At 44.1% G+C, this 27,377-nt stretch overlaps 1 protein-coding gene across 2 annotated transcripts in view; it reads right to left on the bottom strand.

Moving 5' to 3' along the window:
* Positions 1–27,377, bottom strand: part of ADAP1 (ArfGAP with dual PH domains 1) — a 67,915-nt gene that overhangs the window by 31,622 nt on the left and 8,916 nt on the right. For both annotated transcript variants that reach the window (XM_032983698.2, XM_032983697.2), the window contains exons 2-4: positions 18,890–19,020; positions 17,235–17,326; positions 6,370–6,452 (exon numbers count right to left, since the gene is read on the bottom strand). In XM_032983698.2, coding sequence (XP_032839589.1) covers positions 6,370–6,452; positions 17,235–17,323 — 172 coding nt within the window. In that variant the 5' untranslated portion in view covers positions 17,324–17,326; positions 18,890–19,020. The remainder of the gene's footprint in view (positions 1–6,369; positions 6,453–17,234; positions 17,327–18,889; positions 19,021–27,377) is intronic.

Below are 27,377 nucleotides of genomic sequence, written 5' to 3'. Positions count from 1 at the left end.
TATTTCTTTGCTGTGGTTGCCTGGCAGACTCCCCCCTCCCGGTGCTACGGGCTGTCTGATGTGCCCTTTTAGGCTGCCATTAGCACTGGCTTGCTCTCCAGGTGCTGCTCAGCCCTGTAATTCAGCAGCGTGTGCAGCAGGAGAGAGGAGCTTTGCTTCTGAGGTTGTAAAAAAAAAAAAAAAAAAAAAAAAACAAAAAAACCAAAACCAAACGGAGGAGCCAGTGTTGCTCTGACACTCATAGCTCCCCATTAGCTAGCTGAAATGGTGTAAGAGACAGCAGAGGATGAGGTCTGTCAGTTAAAATAATTGGGTTTTAACTGCAATGCTGTTCACCACTTTGTCTGATCAGGCCCAAAATAAACTGCATTACATCACTGCAGGTCAGACTGAACTAATAAGGGTATCTTTCTCACACTGAGGAAGAACATATTTATGTCCCGTGCATTTTCTCTAGTCCTTTGCAGTTACAGCTCCTTCCAACTGTGCAAGTGCAGGGGAAAATTAATTCAGACTGCTGCCCAAATTATACAAGAGCCACATGGAATGGAAAGTGCATATTAACAGATTTTACTATTTTAGGGTATTCTTTCATGTCTCATAATTTATTTTGCCATCATATTTGCAGACAAATACAAAATAACATATAAGCCAAGTAATTTTTAGGGCGTTGACAGTGAAGATAGTACAAGGAAATAGGCACCTTCAGACAAATACTGCCCTTTGTAACTACCTGGGTAAATGCAAAGCTCACCTGAATAATGACAATAAGATCTAGTCCATGGTGATATAAATACAGGAATATAAACCAACAGAGCCTAAAACCCCAATCATATTTGACTTTGCTAACATACCCAAAATCTTGCCTATATCTTCTAGCTTTCTCAAGTGCTCCAATAGAAGCTCTTGGGCCATCTAAGGTCACAGTAACACCATATTATCTTACTCTGCAGTCCAACAGGCCATCCCAGCCCACCCAGCTACATGAATACCAATCAGATAAACAAAGACTCCTGCAACTTCCACCCTGAAGGAGAGCGTTTAACTCTTCAGGTGGTGTAAATCTGAATTCCTCCACCATTTTTATAGGACCTGTGACAATTTACATCAGCTGGGAAGCTCCAACCTCCCATGACTGAAGAATGAAAGCAGTGATGCTTGTTGGCATTTATTATCCTTCTCCCTTGCAATTGAAGAATTCCCATCCTGAATGCCTTTGGGAACCACATGTCTCAACATGAAAGATAAGAACAGCATCTGCCATGAGGGAGGGAAAAATCACTGTTCCCCAGTCCTACTGCAAGGGAATCGTATCGGTATGCAGAGCTGGCAGCAGCACTTTTTATCAGCTGTACCCTACTGCAAGTCTTCTCTTCATGACTGCTCTTCCACCACCTGATAAATTAACAGTAATAGGATTTACTGACCTATTTACAGGAAACACAAGAAGGCACCATTCACAACAAAGTTGCAGAAAGCTGCATTGTTGTTTGTGCCCAGTTTAACTTGTGCCTCATTGGAAAGCACCTACACCCTGACCTAAGAGCATATAAATCATTGCTAAACTATCTCAGGCAATGCTTACAGGAAAGGGTGGCAACTGCTTTGCAAAGCCTGGCATCTATCTCTGTTGCTGGAGACACCCATCAGGCCTCTTGCATTCCATGGATAGGTGCAGGTGCCTTCACCGTCCTAACAGTGAAGTTAAGCCATTTTTCCTGACAAGCATTAAGAGATTAAACACCTGGTGTTAAGAGCTCTCCCATTTAATTTGCTCATGTTAAAGCAAAGATCCGAAGGAAGATGTGTTATCCCTGCCCACAACTCCTCCTGGGCTGGGCGTCAGCTCATCCCAGGGCACTGATTCCTCCTGGCATCCAGGCAGTTACACGATGGGTCCACCAGGAGCCAAAGCCAAGTTCAAGGAGCAAACAACTCCCTTTTGCTCTCTCTCAGCCACATGCACATCCCGTTCTCTCATCTGTGGCCTGAGATGAATAAGAGCAGCTGCATCTTGACCAGTTTAGAATATTACAGTCCTCCAGCCCTGCAAACACTGTTCCCTTTTGCTTCCTTCATGCCTCCCTTGGTTAAAATGAATCTATTTGATTAAGAGTAATCAAAAGCACCCAAATGAATTAACATGCAGCAGAACTTTTGGAAAGCATTGCCATAACTGCTGCCTATCAACAGTGGGGGAAAATGTCCAGTCTAAGCTTTTTAAAATTAAACAAAATATTTTTTAAAATTATCAAACCTTTCAATTATATTGAGATCCAGATCTGGACTTTGATGGCAATTACCACCATCCTCCATTCCTAGGAGAATTCGGCACCCATGCCCCATTAAACACCATCAAAAGGGATAATTACCTGGAGACTGACAGCAATTTAGCCAGTTCACTTATCCAAATGGATAAAGCCAATCAGAAACACATTAATGTGAGGGTCTTAAAACTGGTATTATTCTGTACTGTTGTGCAACAAATGTATTGCTAGTAGAAGGGACTTGGACCATGGTGTTAATTGGGATTGCTGAGGTGTAAATAATGTTTAATTTCATAAAGTCTGGCTAGGATGAACAAATTATTTAGCTCTCATACTACAGCTGAATTAAGAGCTCAAACGTATAAAAAGGGTGTATCTAAGAATCAATAGTGGATCACCAAAACATTTAATCACTGTTTTACTAATCTCTCTGCACTATCTGAACTCAAACTGACTCCTCACACTAAAATCAATGGCGCTAATATACTCATTAACAACAGCTCTTTTGGACGAATGAAACCATCAGAGTTTGAAAAACTAACTGGGGGCAGAGGAGCTGAAAACTGTGAACAGCACATGGGCATGTGCTCCAAGGCTTCCTGGGGGAGCAAGAAACTGCCTAAAAATGCCCTGACAGGGATTTCTACTGCAATCTTCTACCAAGGGTAAGCAGCTGTGACTACATGTATAACAGCACATCCCTGAGAGGAGACATCTGGTTCAGGGACTTAAACAAGACCCGTGGATCTACAGCCACGGCTCCTTTCCGGAGAGAGGCTCGAGAGCTGACTTCAACGCTCAGCGCTGCCCACACCAGGGATTTCTGCACGTGCAAAGTGGTGTTGTTTCCCAGTCCTAGTTCTGCTACCTTGCATCACTCTGTCTCACAAAGCAGACATTTCCCATTGGTTCAGGAGCTATGCAAGACCTTTGCAGGCATCTGTTACTTTTTGCATCCCACACTGCCTCTTATTTCTACTCTTCACCAGCAGCTGAAGAGTTTGCCGTGTCCTCCTGCCAGGCTTCCCTGCCTGCCTATCTCAGCTCTGACCTGCACATCTGACACTCCTGTCCCGAGACTCGTTTCTCCTAAGTCTGTCAGTTTGGCTGTGATAGCTTCTGCTTGGCATCTACAGGCTCCAGACAGTCTCTCCCCAAAGGATTTTTCTGAAAGACACCGAATTTCCGACCAGAGTTTCATCAAGCTGCCTTGCTCAAAACTATTCAAAGATAGCATTTTCTTATTTTTTATGCAATTATTGAACAAATATCAGAATGCAAAATTGCCCCTGGGATTGGAAAATGGAATTAAATCTTCCAACAAACATGAGAAAATGGATAACGATGTCTCTATTAGCAACAAAATGTTTCATGCTTACAAACTGGCAATCTGACACCCCTCCAGGGAATTCAGAATGGTGAGAAAAAACGGTTTAAGACAGCATTAGAAAGAAAAAGAGATATGCATACATTCCAGTGAGACACAAATGGGATGTGGGGTGGGCAGGAGGGTGTCCTTGTGCTGGTCCCACCTTGGTGCTTTCACATGCAGTTGAGGTTATTAGTGAAAAGCATCAGCCCAGATCCTCTGAAGTTCCTAGTCATGCTAAGCCCGGCATAACCAGGCACAGGGGGGGCCACCCCATACAGGGTGCATCCTCCAAGACACTGGTGTGGCCACTAAGCTGTATCAACCCCTGCAAGCAGCAAGAAGGCCAGAGACAGGACATGTGGTGTGGCTGAGCTGCTTCTGCAAGCACCAAGCTCCAGCGTGCCTTGGAGGGCACAGTTCAGACCAGTTTTGATGGCACTGGTTTATACCAGCTGGGCAAGCAGGTGGTTCAGCACCACGTACAACACAATGACAAAACACCCCCATTTCACCTGAGCGATACAAGAACTGGCCCAATGCACAAGGGAACATCTCTGTGACGGACATGGTTTAGTAGTGGACCTGGTAACATTAGGTCGATGGTCTTAAGGATCTTTTCAAACCTAAATGATTCTATGATCTCCAGCGTTCTGCTTTCATACAGGACACAGGACTTTCCTTGGGTTCCCTTCTCAAGCCACAACCCTGGGAAACAACCAACTCCCAGTGTAACAGCCCAAGAGCTGAAAACAGCATCATCAACTGGATTACATCATGCAGTTCAGAAGAAGGAGCACTGTTTGGCATGGGGTGAAGTACAGGCATGCAACCACACCTGGGGGCTGTTACGGTTCAGCTGAAGGGAAAAGTTGGCACTGCAAGTTTTGTGTGTGTCCCCAGCTTTGTTTTGTTGTAACAGTAACCGGGTCATGATAAGGAGAAATCACCTGGACAAAGCTCCCCTTAAAAGCCCAGAAGAATCAGCAAATGACATCCCAGTTGCACAGATCATTTTCATGGCTCCTACACTGGGTTTTAATGGTGGTACAATTCTCAAAGACAATATACAATCTAAAAGCACTCATACACAACCTGCAAAATGCCCACTGGCCTGCCTTCCCTTCTCCTCCTCCTCCTCCCGAGGGCACTGATAACTTAAAATGGCTTACCCCATTCTCTTCTATTTTGCATTTAGTGGCTTTTGAACTTCAAAGAGAGGGGAGAAAACCCTATCACTTCACCATGCAGTTAAATGTTATGCAGCCACATTACTGAAGAATACTTACAAAATACACTGCTAAAATAAACTCCCATTTGAACTCTTCCTGCAGTATTTTTTCAGAGAACTCAGAACACACTGCCCCTTCTTCCCACACAGCACTGAAGCACCTACTTCACTTTAACCAGGTACACGCTCTTCTTGGAGTCAAAAGGACTAATCATGTGCTTAAAATTATGCAATTGCCTGAAGTGCCTAGCTGAATCCAAGCTTTTATATCTAGAAGTTGCATGGCATAAATTGGAAACATTATTCCTGGGTGAATTTTATACAAACGTTAGCAGATATATTCCAAAATTATCTAAGAAATCAAACTATTTATTTTTAATAGAACATGTCCAACTCCAGCAGACTGCTTTGAAAATCTGAAATAAAAATGTGCACAACATACTATATATGAATATGGATATCCCACACACACTATGTGCGTGCTTCATGTATACAAAACAGCAGAGTAGAAATGCTCTAAACATAAACTGAGGATATACGAGATAAGATTTTAATTGTGGTTTTAATAACAGTGAACTGATGGAGCTACCTGCTTATTATTAGCCTTGAAAAGCAGCATGAAAATAATATCTTAACCTCTCATCTGTAACATGGTCTTTGCTAATAAAATTATCCCAGAGTCATGCAAGCACATAGCTGGTGTCAACTACTTAATATGCAGAATAAATTAAATGCCACTTACATATAGCAAAGAAATACCCAGCTAATTTCATGCACTTTCCTGCCGGTCTTTATGCTGGTGCAGACACACAATAAACACGGTCGAGCCCTGCATCTCCTCTTCAAATCCTGCCTTTCTGCAAGAAAATCATCCAAGCCACTGCTCTACTAAAGCACCCCTTTGCAAGGCCACTGTCACTCTGCCCATCATCCTGGGAGTGCTGAAATAAGCTTGATCACACATGCTGTGTCTTTGCAACTGTAAAACACTGTGCTTTTATTATACTGCAAGGAGACCAGGTCCCACTGACAACACGTGGAGCATTGTGGAAAGACAGTAACGGAGATTTGGGAAGAGTGGGGGACCTGGCACACTTATCTACCATTAACCGAACCCTGCTAATAATCCTACTTCATCTTCCCAAAGCAAACATCACCTTGATGAGACAAACACCCTCATCTCCATTTCAATCCAGCTTCATGCTTCCTGCTCCCAGGAACAAACTCACTGGTACCGTATCTGACTTGCTGACGGTGAACATCCCATGGAAGTCGACAGAAAGACTTCTGATAACCGATTTATTTCCACCAGATATTAAAATTCCCAATATTCCAAATCAAATACAGGGAATGCCAGGAGGGATCCTTCCCAAAAGACCACACTTTCTCCTCCTACTTAGTGACATATGAGCAATAATCAATATAAAGAACATAAACAGAGACGAAAAAGTGAAGGGTCCTGGACATCAAAAAACTTATCTGTCAAAAGTGTCTTTCACTACCTGCAGAATAAGGCTCCTGCTTCTCGCTGTGAATGAACTCTTTTCGTTCGTATTTGGCTCTGATCCACTGTTCCCGCAGCAGTCTGGAAAAAAAAAACAGAGAAAAGGAAACAGGGTCCAAGATACACGAAGAAAGAATCCAGAATCATTAATTCTTCAATCAAAATACAAGTGCAATTTAAAAGTTTTCCAAAAATTGCACCGTACAGTCTGGAGTCAAGGGTTTCTTCTGTTTACTGTTGGACAGCAATAAATCATTTCCTTGTATATCAAATTTTATTGGAAACTTATTTAATAAAATTTAGAAATTTAGCAGAATAGCCCGTTGCCACCCACCCAATCAGTCTCTGCACAGAATTCCCTCAGTATATGAACGACTTTAAACCTAATTTCCTCAGACTACATTCTTCAGTAAATGGGATCAGTAAATGAAAAAAAAAAAAAACAACAAATGCATACATAAGAAAAATCTTTGCCCTGAAGCTATCGATATAGAAGCAGAAATTGCATATGCCTTATGCAATGCATGTGCATGATGGCATTACGGAGTTAAAGCTGCAGATATTGTCTCTCTGTCATGCATGGACAGCTATTAAAAAAAATTGTGATATGCCATGTTAAAATTATACTTGTAATGATGAGAGGAAGCCTGGCCCACGGATGGGGGACACTTGTGACTCGGTGAACACAGAGCTTGCTGCAGCATGTCACACATCTCCCAAACTAGGAACAACAGGAATTCAAGAAAGAGGTGACCTTCAAAATGAAAGTGTCATAGGACAGTTATATCCCAGGCCCTAGCCAACCTCCTGGAAGGAACTAGGGTGTGAAAAGTGAAGAAGCCTCAAAAAGACCAGGAGAACATGGCTGGGTAAGGATGAGAGGGCTGAGTGCTGTGGAACACAGAACCCAACCACTGGAGGGTGGTGAGAACCCATCTGGCAGAGCTCTGCCAAACTCATAGCCTGTACTGCCAAGTCCAAGAAAGAAATACATGATGCATGGCAGGAAGTGTGCCTATTAAAGTCCTTTACTCTTCATGTTAAAAATCACACCAATGATTTATACACCAAGACCTTAACTTCCAAAAAGGAAAAAATACCCCCAAAACTATAAATACTTTTCTGCTCTTTTATTTTAGCATGAATGCTGGAGTTAATGAAGTAGTTTAGATCTAGAATGTGCTAGAAATTGCTTCAAACCATTTTTAACTGCACTTAGCTCTTAATTGCCCAAGAACCTTAAATAGCCCAAGCAGGCAGAAATCACATGCAGAAATAAAGGCATGTGTCATCCCAGCTTCACAGCAGACATTTCAAAGTGGCCTACACTGATGACAGTAAGAGATCCCCCAGCGTTGGGTATGCTCTGTAAAACCCATCACACTTCAACACATCAACTTTTCCACCAATGAAAACTGTTGATATGCTTATTACCTTTTCTTTTTAGCCGACTATGGAAACGTAATGCTATCTTTTCAACAGACACGTTCCAGAATTGCTCAAAGAAGGTAAGCGTACTAACACTGCTTATGAAAATTCATCTGCAGGTACAGCAAACAAAATCATCAAATCTGCAAGACACTACTCAATGAGAACTGTAGCCGTAGTTGGTTTCCTAGCAGTAAAGGAGGAATTAATTACATATATTTTGTCCCACCCATTGTTTCATCTCCTTGGTTGGGGCACCAGCCTTCCCCCACAAGGCTCGGGGAGTACCATAGCTTCCCTCAACCCAAAACTAAACTGTGAGCTTCTGCTGTAACAGAAAGCATGCACCAACTCTGCCTTTCCCCCTTCTGTTCCTGTTTTCATGACTGATCTTTACTTGTTACACACACATCTGCAAGTTTGACTGTGAACTCTGAAGACGAACACCCATCTCCCTTCTGCTGTCACCCTGTGCTACGCTCTGGTTTGGGTACAACCCATCTTCAGTTCCTCTCAGGAGGTTCAGATGCCTTTTGTAGAAGTGTGCAAGGGGGCTCTCCCAGGTTGAGCAGGATGTTCTTTCTGCATCTGATATCCACAACACGGCAGCCTGCAAACACAGAAGACTGATGACCCAAAAGGTAGCACTTAATTGCTTGTTCCTATACTTCTGCCACTCATCAACAAAGCTACCAAAATTTAAACGTAAAATCAACACAAATACTTAAATTCTTGCAATTTTTCCAGCCCAGCAGCTGCAGAGAGCTTGTTATCACCGCAGCCAAACTTGGACCTTTTCAACAAGACAATTAGGGATTTAACTAGAAGGAAGAAAATTCACACCACCCTCAGCTCCAGCTGACTTCAGTGGATTCAGCAGGAGCTGCAGCTGTTCTGAGCCTCTGAAAGTCAGCCTTCCAGTACAAATGTTTAAATACAGTATAAATTAAGGTTCATGTGCAGCAATGGGAAAACACTTGCTGTATAATGCAGATAGTACAAGAGATACACTCTGCTGGTCTCACGCCTTAGGGAACACTGCTCTGCAGTGACTTATTTCCCGCGATGCTGTCAACAGCAGTGGTTCAACGTCTCCAGCTTTTGTGCAAGGGGGCCTAAACTGGGCACCCATGAGGCACCTTGCCCAAAGGGGTATCCTGAGAAGCTGCCAAATGCTCTCCATTTCTCAAAACCTCTCCCAACATTTGGGCCAGAACGTGAGTGGCTCCGATGGCAACTCCCACAGCAGACAGGACTGCAGCCATGCCTCTTTCCCAGCTCACAGCAAGCACTTTCTGACAGTTCACATGTTCTTCCCCTTTCCTCATCATCACAAACCCAGGCTCTTTCTGTAATTTTCCAAAAACCAAGATACACCAAGAGCAGCCCACAGTTAAGACCAACTCAGTGCAAGGCCAGTAGCTGCAGCTTCTGCTCCAGTGGTTATTTATAGAAAGCAGAACAACTCCAGGAAAAGAAACTGAAACAAAAACCCAACTAGGACAGCAAGGAATCCAGCACCTCCCTTCAACGCAACAAAAGTTGAGCAGTAACACGACCATGCTCACTTTCATGGCCTGGAGGCAATCCTGCCATAAAAAGCTGCTTTTGAGTCTGGCATCAAACCCTAGCTCCACTGGCATAGCTTGGATAAATTTAAACAGGAGCAGGAATTTCTCCTGGTATCTATGAGATCTGAGAGCAATTGGAGGGCAGGGACCACCCAGAGGTCCCTCAAGCCATGCAGTCTTCTCCACTGTTTTCAGTGGACTTTGGACCTGATCTCCATTTTATTTTAAGTATGTCTTCAGGGGCCTTTTAAACATCTGTTGCTGTGTTTTAGTTGAAATGTATTTTTCCTGAGGTGAATATGTATATGAATAACCCAGGGCAGATATCACATGTCAAACACAGGACCCTCCATCCTAACCCGCCCTTTGATTTCAACAGAAGTTCTGTGAACAGAAAGGACCGTAGAAACAGCCTCATGGTACTTTATTGCATTTCTGATGACAGTATAACATAGCAAATATGCCATTCGTGTTTGTTAAAAAAAATTGTAAGTGCATCATTCCTAAACTGCAAAGATACACAGCTTTTGGGATCAACTCCAAAAGCTTTAACAGCCCACCTAAAGTCTGGCAGGCTGTTGGTTACAGGGAAATGTGTCATTTTTTGGCAATTAGAACAGAAAAGGTCTTTGTAATTATCAAGATAAAAACCTGGGAAGAAAAAAAAAAAAAAAACAAAAAAAAAAAAACAAAACCAACAACAACAACAAAAAAATACCACAAAACAACACACCACCCCAAGCTAAAAACACATTTCCAACAGAATAAAGGAAAATTTGACCCCATGAACGGGCTGCACTGGGGAGGCATCAGGTCCAGAGGCCAACAAAGCACCACCAATACCAAGAGATCCAAATCTCATTTTAGGTACTTGTTTGCTTGCCTGGCCACCCACATGAAAACAAGTGTTCTCTGCCAAAGGGCCAGCAAAGAAGGTTTCAGAAGAAGCCAGTGCAGCAGTTTTATCTTGGTCCCATATACTCAAAGCATTTTGCTCACAGCAAAAAACACCACAGGAAAAGCTGTGCAAGCAGCTTAATATCAAATTGTGGCTGTGTGGCTTCACTGTGCTCTATCGAAGAGTGCTGGCCAGCCAAATTTATAGTCTCCAATTTATTGTTACCCAAGACTCAGCTGGGCTGTCTTTCCTAGGACGCACTACAGTGCACACACCACAGGTGCTGCACGGCTGCTATGATGGCTTTCTGAAGACGTATGACAGAAAAGAAGCCCCAGCTAGAGGTGAAAGTGGCCCAAAAGACATCAAACAGCATCCGCTACCACCCTCTGATTGCATCTTTGTAAGCCACAATCAAGTCCAACAAAGACAAAAGAAATTAATGCCATTCAGGAACACCATTTCCAAAACCCAAATTTGTAGCTTCTCATATTTGTCAGAGATTTTTCCAGCAAAAAACCAATATGCTTTCCACAGGCAGCTCTGTGGACGCAGCTATGCCAAATTTCTGTCAAACAACTGTTTTAAAGAAATTTTAAGTCCGAGTCCAAATTTTTGCTAGATTGCAAGGCCAGCCACTGCAGCGTAGACTAAAAGCCTGTCTAGCTTCACGCTATGCCTCCACATCATCTCCTATCTGCTAAGCCCTTGTTGTGAGGACTTGCTTTTAAATGGCTTTGTGGGGGCATGAGGCAGCTGGGGGGGTTCTTCCAGGCACTCTGTGCATCACCCCAGCTTGCAGAGCCCCAGGAGAGATATGCCATCTACCCCCTCAAGACCAGTGGCCAACAGCAAGCTTCTGAAGGAGAGTAAAAAGACAGGGGTTTTGGTTATGAAGGCATAAAAATCTTGCATTATGGATTTGAAGAAGTTAAAACTGAATTCAAGTACAGCTCAAAATCATAACATGGTCAATTAAAATGCTAACTGGTTCCTTTTTTGTTTGGTTGTTGCACATGCACGGTCCAGTTCACCACAACTCTGTTTTTCAGAATGGTTAGACACAGATTAAAAACATGTAGAAAACAGCCTGTGTCAGTACTACCTTAACCTTGTAGCAATTTGCTTTGGAAATTAAATTAATCCATATGAATTAACAGGCTTAGAAGCCAACAAAGAGTAAATGCATGACAAGCAGAGAAGCCCCTGCAGCTGGCTGGGACTGAAGGGGCAGGCAGATCTCAGGCACTCGGCTGACGGCAGGGCGATGCTCAGGCAGAGACTTCCCGAGGCCGAGTGCCCAGTTTGAGCCACCACAGGAGGCTCCACCACTTGGGAACCGACGAGCAGCCACTCCGAGAGGCCACACTGCAGCACCTCAAGCTTTACACCCAAGACATCAGGCACTCTTGAAAGCCATGAACTTAAAAGCTGAAGACCCTTATTAATAAGTAGAAGCCTGAGCAAAACACTGAACTTCACCCCTCTGGACATTAAGCATATACAGTACCAGCAAAAGGAGGTGACAGATGAAGAGGAGAGACCAGGAGAGAAGTTTGCATCCTTGACTATCATTATGCCCCACGCATGGGAAGGGAGGGAGCCAGACAGACCTTTAGACACCAGACTGAGGTAGTGGGCTTGGTAGCTCCTCTACCAAATGAGCAAAACTTTAAATTATAAAATAAGGAAAAAAAATTCCAGAGATTTACTACGCAATTTTCTCTCCACACATTTTAATCATACTGTAATGCAATGAGCCAGTTCTGCTAATAACTGTTCTTCTTCAGATGACTATACAGATGACTCCAAGATGCGAGCCTTGCTTGGATACAACCTTTCTCTGACTGATTCTCATCTCATTCCAGATAAGTCAAGCATCCAGTACAACTCATGCCATTTCATTCTGCCCCATTTTTCCTACCAATGTACTCAAATGTACTGGCAGTCAGTATATTTAAGTGTTCTGCATAAGGAGCAGATGTAGCTCCCACTTATCCAAGCACAGAGAGAGGAGTGGAGCAATGCACTGTAGCTCATACGCAGTTCCGCAGAACGATGCTCTGTGTTCCAGAATCGAGCAAAAAGGCAACAGAAAATCACGTTAAGCATTGGGCAGGGACATGGATGTACTTCCAGTACTGCAAAAGCCCAGGAAAAGCTTGTCTCCAACTTCTTATATCAGTTTTCAGCCAAGCATATGGCTGAACAAGGCCTTTTTCCTTTACTTTTACTCAAAAGCAATGCTCACTGGTAACTCAAAACTCAACCATGTGCTTGCAGTGTATCTGCCCCAGAAAAGTCTGTTTTACAGCTCCCAGTCTGCTGCTGCGGTGTACAACCATGTGAACCATGACCACTTGCAACCATCCAAAGATCTTTTTTGTGGTTTAAGTTCCTCACCAAAGGCTCTTGAGGCCAATGCTGCAGCAGTGTAGGAACATCCCAGAGTCTGGGATTCATTTCAGCCTCAGGGACTCCCCAGTGGTACAGAAGCTGGCTGCTCTGCTCAGTGCTCCTGATGCATGGGCCAAGTTGCTGGCTGTCGAGAGGACAGAAGGGGATTTTTTTTTTTTTTTTTTGGCTTGTATGGGTTTTTTTTGCCTATGCATAGCTGATAAGAGTTTCCCTGGGCAATTCCAGAGCACCCTTCCAAATTCTCTAACCTGCACCATGTGTCTGACAGAGCCAGGAAATCACAATGGGGTTTCTGGAGGATGCAGAAGCCAGATGCAGCAGCAGGCAAATACCACGTATTTCCCAAGGAGTCAAACACAACATCATAGGCAAGAAGAAAAGAGGACAAGCTGGCACTGCAGCACTTCTTCCCTCTTCCTCTGAACTTTTCAATTCTTCAAGCAACCAAAGTAGAGGGATTCCAGAAGTAGCATTATAAAATTAAGAAGCTTCAAATGAACAAAGAGCCTGTCTTTATTATGGCTCGTACATCAGCATCCTGCCGCGCCAAGTCTGGGGGCAGCTCCCACAAAGCCTGCCCTGCCGCTGCAGCTGGCAGCTTGGGTTGTTGTAACTAGAAGCATCAAAACCTCTTGATGCTGCAGAATGTGGGTCGGCACACAACGGCACAGTGCCAGCGCTGGATGGAGGTGTCATCCATCGCGATGCTACCCAGGGCTGTGAGTTGGGAACAACTTATGCTGTTGCAGTGACTGGACTGCAGCGAGGCGGGGAGAAAGCTAAATATATACCCCTTTAAAAAGCAGCACTCCCCTGCTCTTGTTCAGCATGCATCTGTTGAAAGGCACAGAGCGCCTCTAACTAGAGAAAGAAAAATACAACCTGGCACACCATCCTCGAAATATTCCCAACACGCAACATACCCACAGCTGCTTATATTGCAGCAAAGTCAGAAGGAGATCTGTTGCTGCATGAGGTCTCATCTATCCCAATGCACCCTGCTGCTATTGCAGCGCCTGTCCGGAGAACACTTCCATGAACAGAGCTCAGATCAGAAATCAGGACATCCAGGCTGAAAATTGTCCCAGTGCAAAATAGGCACAAGCCAGGAACACAAAAAGGCCAGAAATTGGTCTTCCAGCCACTTGCAGGAAGACTAGCCTTGCCTCATCCTTCCAATCAATCATTAAATAAATAAATAAATAACCAACAAGAAACAACAACAACAAAACTCCTTAACCCTCCTGCTCCTGTTTCACACAGTTTATAAGCCCAGCAACATGTCTCTCCACCAGGCACCAGGAAGGGCTGTGGATAGAGCGGCCGTCCCAGCGTGTGCTCGCAGACAGCTTTGACAGGGCTGCAGTTAGAGCTCAGCCACCGCTCAGCAAAGCTCCCTGGAGTGCAACTGCACCGCAGGATGGAGGAAGAAAAATATCACAGCGGCAAAGCCTGAGTTGCATTACCAAAGGAAGCCAAACCAACGGAGCACAGAACCAGCCACAGACTCTTCTGCCAGCCTGACAGCAGAAGGAATGAAAATGCTTGTGGTCTCTAAACTGCCTGAGCTGCAGGGTGAGCTTTCACTATCTCTCAGCTTGACCCCTGCAAGGAGAGTTGGGTGCAATTTGGGGGTCCCAAACTGCAGAGGGACCTGCCCCACCTCCAGCCAGGCTCCCCCAGCATGAGCTCTGCACCCCCTCGGGCAGGGATGGGGCATGGAAAAGAACCAAGACACTGCTCCAGAACAATCTGAATATCAACTAGGCCCCTGCCTTGTAAGAACAAAACATCAGCTAAGGCAGGAATGTAACATCTAATTGAATTTAACTGAGACTTAAGAGTAAACAAAATCAAAATCCCCTAACAAGTGTGTTTCTCCTTCCAATGACAACTAGGTGGAGAATTTTGCTTCTCCATCCTTAACATCACAAGTACATGCAAGTCTCAAAACAGCACAGCTGACAGCTGGAATTTTGGAGCTTGGAGATACAGACGTGGTACTGGATCCTCTCAGAACCACAACAGCTCACCAAGGATGGCATCCACCTTCCCAGCTGCTGGCAGAGCCAGCAACTTCTGCCATCTGGGAAGCATGGAGAGCTTGGGGCACCCTTCTTCTTCCCTGTATCAAAGAGATGCTATGGAGAAGACAAAGGAAATAAGCATGAATAACACTGTCAAAGACTTTTTGTTTCAACTCTGTGGAGAAGCAAGAGAGAAATTATCAGTGATTTTCCTTTTGTAGATGCAAAAGATGATCTTAGGAAGTGCAATCTATTTACACAGCAAGATGCAGGAAGCAGTTGATGCACAGGGATGAGAAGGATGCTAGAGCCATCTGCAAGGGTCACCGCAGACCCCGTGGGGATGTTGAGACATGCATAAGGCGGCTCTGGCCACCAAATCCTGCAGTAACAGGATACATCTGTCCTTGGGCTGCCAGCTCTGCTGGTCAGGGGAGAGAGGCAGGATTTTGTGGAGATGGATGGATTAACGTCATGCCCAGAGTGTGAAGAAAAGTAGGAAGCCTGGCCTGTTAGCTGAAGGAACAGCAATCCCGTTGTCCAAGCGTAGACAGACAGAAGCAGGCAGGTTTTGTCCTTGACTGTCATAAGGCAATTCCGCTCCACCTCTTCCAGTTGCCAGGTTTGAGACATTATTTTTCCATAATGAGTCATTACTAAATCGCAGCCCTAATCTTTCAGAGCCTCACCCACACAAGCACTTCTGAGTCCCCAGGAAACCCCACATGAAGCATCTTCCCCACCTTCCCTCAGCCAGAACCCAGGGGTGATATTTGAAGACAAGTTCAAAGTGGGAGAAGAACCTGAAAGGTCCTAAACTCCCAACGTGGTCAAACATATGCAGGCCCTTCCCTCTCTCTGCCTGGGGAGAGACAGGGTTTAAAAAAAAAAAAAAAAAAAATTCACTTTGTCAAAGCTGTTTTTCTGAAATGAAGAAAAAAATAAACAGTGGTGCTGCCATTTTCAGTTGCATTTGCACCATCTCCTCCCTTGGACCTGTGGGATCACTCTAGTTTGGGGCACCTTCCCAGTGGTTTCTCCTTGGGCTCCCTCCCACAACAGCAAAGGTATTCCAGCAATAGGAAAGGTAAGAGGCTGAGGCATTTACTCTTGGAGAAAAATAATCCTAGGAAGATAACAACACACTCAGAGTGTGCCCCTCCACAACACACAGTGGCTTTGCCAATCCTCAAATCATTTCCATACTTGTTGGAACCATGGAAGCCATTACAGATCAAAACCAAGATAAGGAAACATTGCTTAAATGAATGCTTTCTTTTTTTTATATTGTCAGGCCAGGCAGTGCCACACATACCTGGGCCTTCCCAGATTTAGCATTTGAGCGTCGTCAAATAGGGGGTAACTGATACGTCACAGAGACATTTCACAAGCACAACAGGTGCCCTCTTTTGTCTTTACTATAAAAGGCTTTTTGCGTGACGTAGGAGGACAATAACTCTTTCAATAGTTATTACAAGAAGATTAAACACATAAAGTCACTTTGAGGATGAGTATAGGTACTCATGAACACTTTGGTCCACCTCTGGTGTGATTTCAGATTTGGGGAACACAGCAGTGCCTTCCTACCCAAAGGCCAACATCTCATGCAGGGACCCCTATGAACCCTTCCAGTACTTCTGTTTTGGGCACTTCTTACAATGCTCGAATACATCATCCTGCTGCTCAGAGCCTCACACACCACTGCCATGCCGCCAAACCACACCTCCTTCTCCAACTAGTGACACCCAGATAAAGCAGCAATATTTGGAGGGAACTCGGGGACCAGTACTCGCTGGTTTGCTAATACAAATGAACTGGCTATGGAAATTATGCCCTTCAGACCCTTTGTAAAGATTGGTTTCACAAAAACACAAAACCCCCTTGGTATTCTGAAGGATTGGACCCTAAAAAACAATTTCAGTTCATCTTCTTGATCCCTAAATTTGTACAGCATGTTCTGGCCACTCAGCCCTCTTGGCCTACAAAGTCTACCCCAGCTCACTAGGGAGGTTTACTCTATGTTGTGTGGGAGATATCTTTTCACTTGCCTTCATGAAGGAGATTATTTTTCTTTTAGGCAAAAAAAGAAAATCTACCACCTTGGCACTAAAACTCAGCATTACTACATTACAAGTAACCTCACACCTCATATAGCAGATAAGTAAGTTCTGGTTTTGATCATCTATTTTGATGCAGAAGGGTTATTTGAAAAGTCAGAGGAAATCAATGGGTAGAAATTGGCATTTCTGTAGCCTTAGAAACTTAGAAGAGTCTGGGGAACAGACAAAGCATTGACTTCCCTGCATCATCTCAACTGTACTTATTAAATAAGATCCCACAAGTAGTATAAACTCTACCACATGTGTGCAGAAGAAAAAAGATTTTTGGGGTCGTCTATAAAGGAAACCTCCTTTGCGGTTAAAAAAAAAAAAAAAGTGTATCATGCTAAAACTAAAATATCACAGAGGCTGCAGCTGCACAAACAACTAAATGCTGTTTACCAGCAGAGGTATTTACTTACTGACAGTCAAGAAACGTTGGCTTGTAATAAAACGGTGGCATTTTAGATTCATATTTTGCTTTTGCTACATTGTTTCCATTTGAGGCCATAAACTGCAAAAAAAAAGAAAAAACATAAATAATTTTAAAATCTTAATGGTATTTTCCTGTGTCCTCTTTTGCTTCTACAGAATAATAAAATTATTGGCATGGGGCCCCTGTTCACTTACTGAGAGATTTCCCCAGAACTGGGCACAGAAGGGATGTTGTAAAGATTGTGCCTGCAAATGGGGTTCAGAAATTACTATTGATTATTATTGCCGGGGCTCCCCTAGCTTAATATGACGCCAGGGACAAGTCCACGTCCCAGTCACAGGTGCACAATCCCCACAGCAGCAGAAGGCAGGACATGGTGACATTTCCCACTTGCAGGCATGTGAATGAGATGGTTCTTAGGGAATCCAGTACAGAAATCAGGCAATCAGAGGGCAAAACCTGACACTAACTTCAAGTCTCCATGCGTTATGGCTCCAGCAAGGTAATAATCTCCAACAATGCACCCTTTGCTTTGGATCACATCATTTGTTCCAAAAGAATAATTTTATTTTTGCAAAGCCATGCCAGCAACCTCAGAAAGGAGCTTTAAGTAATAAATAAATAAATAAATAAACATTTTATCTCCTCTGACAACCCTCCTTTCCTTCTGGTCTTGTATACAAATGGCTAGTTGAGAACTCTGCAAACAAAACAACATATTTCCCTATTCAAATATTTTATTTAATGAAAGTCACTTTATAAGTGTAAAAAAAAAAAAAAAATCATTTTTTTCCAGGCAGCCATGATAAATACATTTTGTCTTGTATCAAATGCCAAGCATACAAGCATAACAAGCAGCTAAGCTTTTTCTTTTTTTTTTTCCCCTAAGCATTTCTTTATCATTATTTTCATGGTTTTGAGCTTTTCAAGTTTACATATTCAATCCATTCTCAAAAAAAAAAAAAAAAAAAAATCAAGAAAGGGAAAACCCATCCAACATAAAAGCTTATTTTTCCTCATAAAACACATGACTCAATAAGCTGTGGCTTTCAGAAAAAAACTCAAATCTACAACATACAAGATAAAGATCAAATGGCTGGTAGCGTTCTTCATGCATTTAAAGACACCAGAAGTCAAAGCAGAAAGGTTTCCTCAGTAGGCTAGCCTTTAGCAACTTCACCCAAATCTAGGCAGGTGTACAGCTTAAACAGAGGGAATTTATACTGTGATGATTCAGTTATGCAAGATGTGAGTTTAAGAGTCTTCAACGCTAAGTGGAACACAGCCAGAAATAGGTAGACTGAACAGGGGTGGTAGACTAGAGGTCTAGCCTACTGTCTAGTCTAGGCTAGAGGTAATGTAAGAAACAGGATGAGACAATTAATTTAAAATTAGTAATTTCTACACAGTCTATTTCATTTACATTTTTATAAGGGTGGGGGAAATACAACTTCTTCATGAAATAGCTATTCTATTTTTCAGTCAGCATCATGGTCCGCAGTCCCACATTCAGGAATTATCTAGACATGTTTTCTGAAATTACATTTGTGTAGCATCTTTAGAAAGGACTCTGTTTTACAGCTTTGCTGTTAAATGCAGCAACCCAAGCTCACTGGTCCCCCAAGTCTCAGATGCACGTACCTCCACTTGAGCATCATCCCAGTCATCCAGACGGACTGACTTCACTTTGCTGACTTGGGGAATATTGCGATGGATTCCTGAACAATTCAAGCAGATGAAGATCCCTAGGCTATGGGATGCCCAGTCTGGGTCTGTAAGCAAGAAGGAAAGAGAGAATTGCACTTGACTGGTCTATCAGATTCAGCTCAGGAGAAATGAGAGATAGGGCAGGACAATGTATGGCAGGGGAGTTCAGGAATCACAAGGTCCGAGTTCCTGGATTTTAAAGGCATCAAATAAATATACAAGCAAAATAAAGATATGTGCTAGTTTATATTGATAGTAGTACAAATTAAACTAACAATTAACAGATTTGCATTCTCAACTGCAGCTGTTATTCATGAAACCCAATATACAGACAAATGCATTTGTCCAAGACCTCCACAACTCACTCCATGCTCACACAAAGAGGTGAATGTCCACCTTTCATCAGCAAAACCCAAGCACTGCGTGGAACAGAAATTGCACAATTAAAACAAACAGCTCAGAGAAATTGCTATGCTTCTCCCTTGATTTGCGGCTTTTTACTTTTTTCTTTTTTTTTTTTCTTTTCTTTTTTACAGTGGGAGTGCTCCACATAGAGACTTTCCTCCCACAGCTACGGCTGCCCAGCAGCACAGCCCTCCATGCCAGGAGGTCTCCAGCCCTTGCCTTAATGGAAAAATGCTGCCAGTGGCAGCTCTGTACTTTCTCCGAGCAAAACCACACTGTTTACAGACCCAAGCTGACGTCTCACACAAAGCACTTTAAACACAAGCCCTTCGCCTCCAAATTCCTCCTCGGGAGAGGCACTGCCTGAAGCGCAGGGAGATGGAGAGGAACCAGAGGAGGGCAGAGGCAGGACACATCCACCAGTGTCTCCTCGCTAATAAGGCTGATACAGGGATCTTTGTTTGAACTCCGACTAGCAAATGTCAGTGCCTGCTATTCCAGCTGCGCCCCAGCAGAAAGAGCTTCCTCGCAAGTCACCAAATCAGCCACTAAATCATCCCCCTCCTCCCAACAAAGGTCCCCTCACCCCATCCTCCCCCAAACCCATAGGGGTAGGAGCCCCCCCGGCCACCCCATCGCATCAGGCTGTCGAGGGATAAGGGCAGGTCTTCCCTCGTCACAAAGTGTCGTCATTTGTTTATTTCCCGCAGTAATTACACTGAACATTTCTCACAGCATAGCAATTATTTATAAAAAGCAAAGGAACATGCTTTTTCCTTCTTATACATATTTAATGGTCTGGCTATGTCAGTGGAGCAGGAGCTGGCATGGGGCAGCACAGCTCCTCTGCACAGGGTATCGAGGTCTGCTACCAGCCCCTGCCTGTGGGGATGGCCACCAACTTCCCCCAGCACACCCTAGGGAAGACAAATTCAGTTTTCCCAGTGGTGGTTGTGATCAGATATAAACCCATGATCTAAATGAGCAGCCTCATAAGACACAGCAGGGTGCTCACCCAGGAGAAGAGAGCAAATTCCAGAGCTGTTACAAGCCCCATCAGCCACAGCTCCCTTGGCACTGGGCTGGGACCAGTTGCCAAAAATAAAGGCGGGTTTTTTTGGTTCACACGGTCTCTCATCCTCATGTGAGACCCCAACAACTACAGCTCAGGCCTGGAAAATATAAAACTAGTCAAGTCAATTTAAGCACACTGCAGCAGCAACCAAGCGCTGCCCACATCCAGCCATGCAGTGAGGGGATGAGTGCTCTGCCCCACCAGCCCTGACCCCCGCACCCTCACCCCACTCCTTCCACAAGGCCCAGGTGACTCAGCTTCACACCACGCCCGAAGATTGCTGCCAGTTATTGGGTTATAGGTTGGCAACAACAATCAAGAGTTCTGCACACTCATGCACGTTTCTGTACTTTAGCTCCTTGTGTTGTCCTCTCCCATCTCCAAACACATGGCTGTAATCAAAGTCTGGGACCTACCAAACTTCTTACCACAAAAATAGTCCAAGGTGCAGTACTGCTGCCCCATGGTAGCCCAGGACCATGGGACAAACAGTGCAAATCAGGCAAGGTGAAAGCATCAGGTTCTCCTGTTGGAAAACCCATCTCTGACTTCCATACAGCGGATCGGGCAGGAGGAAGGGCAAGAGGGTCCAGAGAACAGGGTGGACACAGAGCAATGGCAGCAGTGAGGAAGAAGTTGTTGTGGCAGCAAAGTTTGGGGTTGGGAGCTAACGTGGCCACCAGCTCCCTGTGCTCAGTGCAGCCGTTCCACAATAACCGTGCTTCAATCCTTGCTGGTGTAATGAGATCTGATCAAAGCGGCGTCCGACTCAGGCGAACAGGTTTCAATGCATTGGCCTCCACAGGTTTTATCGGGAGCCCCAGTACATGTTTTGTATTAACTAATTTATCTTAGGCACGCAGGTGGATTTCCTCATATTGTCTGCATCTTCCTAAACTCAGGTTTCCAAAGTCCACTCGAAGAAGTAACCCCTTTGCTGCCTGCACTGCTGTGTGCAACAGGACCAGGAGACATCACACCTTCCTCCAGCCAGGGATGAGGACACATTTGGGTGGAGGAACATCCTGCAAGAAGATCCTCAGGCTCAGATGGAGGACACTCCAGCTCCAGTGGACACTGTGAGGCAACTCATATCCATGTCAAGAAGAGATGGCTTGGGTAAACAGCACCTCAAGCAATGGGTTTCAATCACAACTGGGGCTTTAAAGCATTCTCCTGATACCAACGGTATTTTCTTTAGCCCAGCCTCTTAAACATGCATCCCTACTCCCTGCTCCTCATAATGTCAAGCCAGGTGTAGTTAAGAAAGCAAAAGCTGGGCTATATACAGGAGCATATGCACAAGGTTTCCAGAATATGATAGTACTTAAGAGGAGCCAACAAAGAGGGTCAGTGGTGACCCAACCTTTGGAAGGGATGATCTCGGCTTGTTCAATAAAACCACACCTGTTAGCTGTCTCCTCCTGATCACCTTCCTTTCAGTCTTTCCTCTCTTGTCTAGACACAAGGTCCATGTCCATCCAACACCAACAGCATCCCACATACCAAACTTCGAGGAGCACCGTGACAGAGCTGCATGTTTTACTCAACTCACCTCACCTGATACCAGCAGTTTGCATTGCTGCAGTACATTAATAGCAACTTCCCCTTCGTTGCTCTCTTGATTTTAAAAATACACAGATAGCTCTTAAACACAAAAGTTATACAACAAGGAGGGGATGTAAGAGTTGTAAATGCTCCGCTGGTTGTGCACTGCTTTCCTGTGACGGCTGCAGCCCAGACCTGCACAAATTTGGCAATTGTTTTCAGTGCCAAAGGGAACATCAGGGAGGAGGAGAGTTCAAAGGCCTCAGGTGCTGAGTAGACCCATCCAAAAAAGTAGCAAAATCCCCCCGAACTGATCTACCAGAGGAAGTATCTCTGAAATGTCACTGTTACAATAATTTATTAGAGATTTCTCATGGATCTTGCTCTCCTGGCTGAAGACATCTGACTGAGAAAGTAAGCCAGCCCCAGCCTTTCTTGAACTTCAGTTGAAAGCCAAAAGCAATTTCTAAGCGTTGTCTGAACTAGCCAGAGGGTTATGGACCCACGCAAGTCCCCAGGCTGGTACCTCTCTGTGACCCCCCTGCGCCACCGCTCTGCCCATGGACAGGAAGGAGGAGGGTGGAGGATTCCCCGACTCCATCTTCTGGAGGGCTCTGCCAATGCTGCTTCCCCTTCTCACCCACTCCCTGCACTTGTGACACCATTTTCAAAGAAGCCTAGCTACGAAACCTCTATGCCCACACATCTTCTGCGGGAACTGGTAACAGATCCCCAGGCAGATGGCTGCTGGCCGGGGTGAGCACCCACCTCTGCAGCGATGCTTTTCCAAAGCCTTCTGTAGGGCTTGGGGCTGGCAGCAACTACAATGCTCCCCAAGCACATCACAGTCCCCTTCTCTTAATTTTTGCCCTCCAGCACAAACATGAAAAATTCTCAGCTCAGGAACATGGTAGATAACGCCAGTGATCTCTGACCTTGGCATAATCACAGATTCCAACCCTTCAAATGACTGCACCAATGCAGGCTTCAAGATAAGACATCTTATCAAGCACGCAAATTCACATAAGCGTGTTTATATGAGAAAAGTGAGTTTTGGGGAAGCACCATTAATTTAGTGAACCAGTGTCCCCAGGCTGTACATGGCTGGTGGTGCAAATGCCTGCCCACAGCGAGCTGAGGTCTCCGTAGCCAGCTGAAGTCCACCTTGCCACTAGAAACTTCAACTGCTGGAACACTTTCTCCATGCTGGACACTATTGGGGAGTTCAGTAATTTTATTTAAGCCATTTTACCTGGGCAGGGCTCAAAAAAGTGCACCAAAATGGTAATATATCGTAATCTCGACCTTTTTGGGGCACTGCCCAAAAAAGATGATTTTTTTCTAAGCCTCCAGAGTTTCAAGCAAACAGCAGTGAAGTCTAATGAAAACTCTCTGGCATGCCCAAGTTCCACACAAATTACTTTATTCCATTATGTCCAGCCAAAAGGAACAAAGAATAACAAGGAGCAAGGGGAATATTAAATCAAATATAGTGTTGTAAGTGCAGAAAGTCTCTTAACCTGCAGCATCATTGCTCCAGAACAACAAATGCCAGCTCTAGAAGGCTTTCACTGCCCAATGTGGTAAAACTTTCTGGTCACTTACAAACGGATTATAATGAATTTCAAAATAAAACCTTGATGCAACTTCATTTTTAAAATTAAACAAAGCTAAACAAAACTCAGTGAAAGGGGATTGGGGTGATATTTTCCCATCTTGTTCATCTGAAAGGGAAGGCACAGACAAAGATTAGAGAAGCATCCAAAGCAAAATTAAAACACTTGGGCAACAGAGCTAAATTCAGTAATTAAACTTCCTCACCCAGTCCCTTCTGCCACCACGAGCCCCAGGAAAACCAAGCGCACAGAACAATGAACTCTGCAGTTTGAACCCAACATTTCTGAGCATACGAACAGCCCATGGAGGGAAAAAACAAAGTCTGAACCCAGAAAAAAAAAAAACCAAGAAAAACCAACATAAAACATAAGACAATTTATGCAAACCAAAAGGCTAGTAGAAAAGACTGGAAGTGGGATGCCGGTGGAATTTAAATTTTTAAATAAATAATCAATACTTCCTGTATCCAGAATATAAATATAGGGTTCCGGTTTGAAAATCCCTAGATGCCATTAACCCAAAGAAAATCCCATGGAGCGGTAGCAGGCTCAAAGTAGCCACAAGACAAAAGCAAAATATTACTCGGATGCTCCCACTCCACCTTTAGCCTTAAACCAGCATTACAACTATATATAGCACAGTATATTGCTGAGCAAGACTAATATCTGCAAGAACGTGGCCAATGCATGGCAATACCCTGTGAACGCATCCTCCAGCACACAAGCAATGGCCTGACCCTTAATTAGCTGCCTGGCTGCATCCCTGTTATGCCAGCTGGGTGGGAGCCAGTGTTTTGTTAGGATGGAGATTCAACAGATTTTTCTGATCTCTCTCCCTGGTTTGAGGTGATAAAGACTAATTAGAGGGGAGAGGAGGACCTCTCGAGGAAGGCAAAACCTTTTTTTACCCTGCACTAGAAAGGTTACTCATGCCCTATGATAGAGGGTATAATCACAGGGATTTTAGTACAGTCAACACAAGCAAAAAGCCTTTTCTGCTTGCCACTCAGCTGATGCTGATTTCCTAAATGCCCTAGCCAGGAGAACCTTGTGTTCAGCACTGAACTACTGTTGCTATTTACTTTAGGGAAAGATTAGGAGGTTAATAAACAGACCCTGGTCATGCATGTTTAAAAATAACAATAAAAGATGTTAAAACTGAAGCCAGATAGCCTCCCACCAACACTCCTCTCTAAGTAGGAAAATTTTTCAGTGAAGGCACTAAACTTGCCAAGGTCTTTTTATTCAGCTGGCAGGTCTCAGCAGCCCCCTCTGCTTGCTATCTGCAGCCCACGACTGTGCTGCAACCCAAGCATCAGGACCGGACAGAAAACACTGTCACATTAAACCTCCTTTGTTTCAAAAAGTCCTTTTCCCTGCAGAAATTGGCATCGATCTAAACACAACTGCTATGGGATTTTTTTTTTTTTTTTTTTTTTTTTTTTTTTTTACCCCTCCACTCTGCTTATGCCCTGGGAGAAGGGCTGGCAAATTCCCAGAGGGGAAAAAAAAAAAAAAAAAAAAAAAAAATCACTATTTAAGTGAGAGGACAATGGAGGTGCAGGAACAAGTTTCCACTTTTAGCTTGAAAATGAAAAGCCCGTTTCACGCCATTAGAGTGGTGAAGCTCTGGAACAGCTTTCCAGTAGGAGGTAGTGGGGGCAAGAGAGAGAACTAGCTGTGAGGCAGAGACCCATCGCTCCACAGAGGGGATGGGGAGATGTTGCTGCGGATAACAGCTCGAGGCAGGACCCAATGACTCAGTCATTTGTCTTTCTGATCTGTGTTTTTAGGACCGGTGGTTGGATAGGGGAAGAGGAGGGTTGAGATCAAATCCTTTCAGTGCCTTCCTTTACCCTGAGCAAATCAAGCAACCCCCAGCACTCCCGTGTCTCCCTCTAATCACCACCCTCATTTCACGACATCAAGGGAATGGAAAAGCTTCACCTGCTTTAGAAATTAGAAGATGTTGGGCCTGCAGGAAAGGTGTTCACAATCACCTCAGCAACACACCACCCACCCTCAGGCTTTTATATATCCTGTTACACCAAAATACCAGATCTACTCAGCTTTGCAGAACAAAGCTCCAACACCAGGCTCCGCTCCATCGCATGCCTTCTGCTCTTCCTTCACCCCTCACCTCCTCTGAGCCTCGGGCACTAAGGCTGATGTTACCCAGGGTCCATGTCCCTATAATCCATCCCAAATAGGAAAGATGAAAACGATAAAAACAAGCCATGTAAACTGCTGCCGGAGGGTTTAAACTGCAGGATCACTTTGATGGGATTTCCATTTCTGTCTTCAGAGCCTCCCTGTCCTCCTACAATGTAAATGATTCTTGCTCCATGGAAACACAAGCTTAAGTCATAGAAAAATGGAGTAAAGAGAGAAATACTCAAGGTCTTGTTATGCCCTGAGATAACCATCCATCTCATGATGTGAGGAAAGATTGCCTGAGACAAAGAATCATTTAGGAAAAAGAAAAAAAAAAAAGGCCTAACTGCCACATTAGTCTTGAAGAAAAAAAGATTATTCTAATACATGGAGAGCCATTACACACCAGCAATTCAGCAAGATTGCTCAGTTTGCACTTAAGACTGCATTTACCATGCTGTCTTCACTGTGAAAGCACATCTTTAAACCCACCAGAACAAGATGCAAACCAACATCCAGGACCCTGACTCCAACACAGAAGTATGTCATGACAAGAGATCCAACACCCCAGATAATGACTTTAGTACAGTGGCTCCTACCACAGAATTCAGTCTCAGAGATGTAGCTAATGCAATTTCATTATTCATTACAGATGGATGACATTTTTGCAACTGAAATATCTTTTATTCAATACATTTCATTACAAATTAATGTTTTGTAAAGATACAATTAATAAAAACCTAACTAGAAACTTAAAAAAAAAAAAAACCAAAACCACAACAAAACTGCAAGTGAAAAATGTAACCTCTCAGGCTTTTTTCCACTCTAGTTTTCAGTTTCTAGTTTTGCATTCTTTCTGCATTTCCAGCTGTTGTGGCCAGGGCCACCGTAAGCCTGTTCTCCCTACCTGAGACATGCCCTCAAAATCTGGGAGGAGTTTTTGGAAGCTCTGCTTTTGTACGAGAGATTTTTTTGCCATACACACATACTGGTCCTGTGGACGACACAGATCTGACCCTCCTGAACATCACATCCAATACCATGTTTTGCCCAGCTGCAAGTGTACATACCCTGTTCACAAACCAGGAGAACACACATCTTGCACATAGCAGCCTTGCTTGCAGGACTTGGCCACTTAATTAATTCTCAATCACGATTAAGTGGTAAATTCTGGCACAGCCCCAGGCAATCAGCAGGTTTTGCCTAGGTCTCCCCAAGGAGAAGCAATGACCCTTCAACAGATGAAGTTACACAGCCCAGGAGGAAAAGCACTGCCTCCCCTAATGCTCTCCATCCATCCCAAGCTTTGATTTTTTTTTGCCTGGTCACAGCTTAGCCACAGCAATGTCAAGCTGTGAGCTCTTTTGCATCAGGAACCCGGGTTTTTGTTACACGAGTACACAATACCTGGGACAAGCTGTTACTTCAGGGATATGGCTAACTGAGCCTCACCCAAATGCCAGAACAGTAACAAAAGAAAATAACCTTTCTTGACAGCAGGGAAAAAAAACAAAACAAAACAAAACTTTCACTGACTGGCTAATTTCTGAAACAAATAATTTCCAAGAGCAAAAGAAAATCCAGCTGGCTTCCAAATACACAAATTTGTGCAGTGACTAATAGA

Source organism: Tyto alba, unplaced genomic scaffold (genome assembly GCF_018691265.1).
Source record: "Tyto alba isolate M040663 unplaced genomic scaffold, T.alba_DEE_v4.0 Super-Scaffold_28, whole genome shotgun sequence".
NCBI lineage: Eukaryota > Metazoa > Chordata > Aves > Strigiformes > Tytonidae > Tyto > Tyto alba.
The sequence above is the reverse complement of the archived record's forward strand: the minus strand, read 5'-3'. Positions and strand labels throughout refer to the sequence as shown.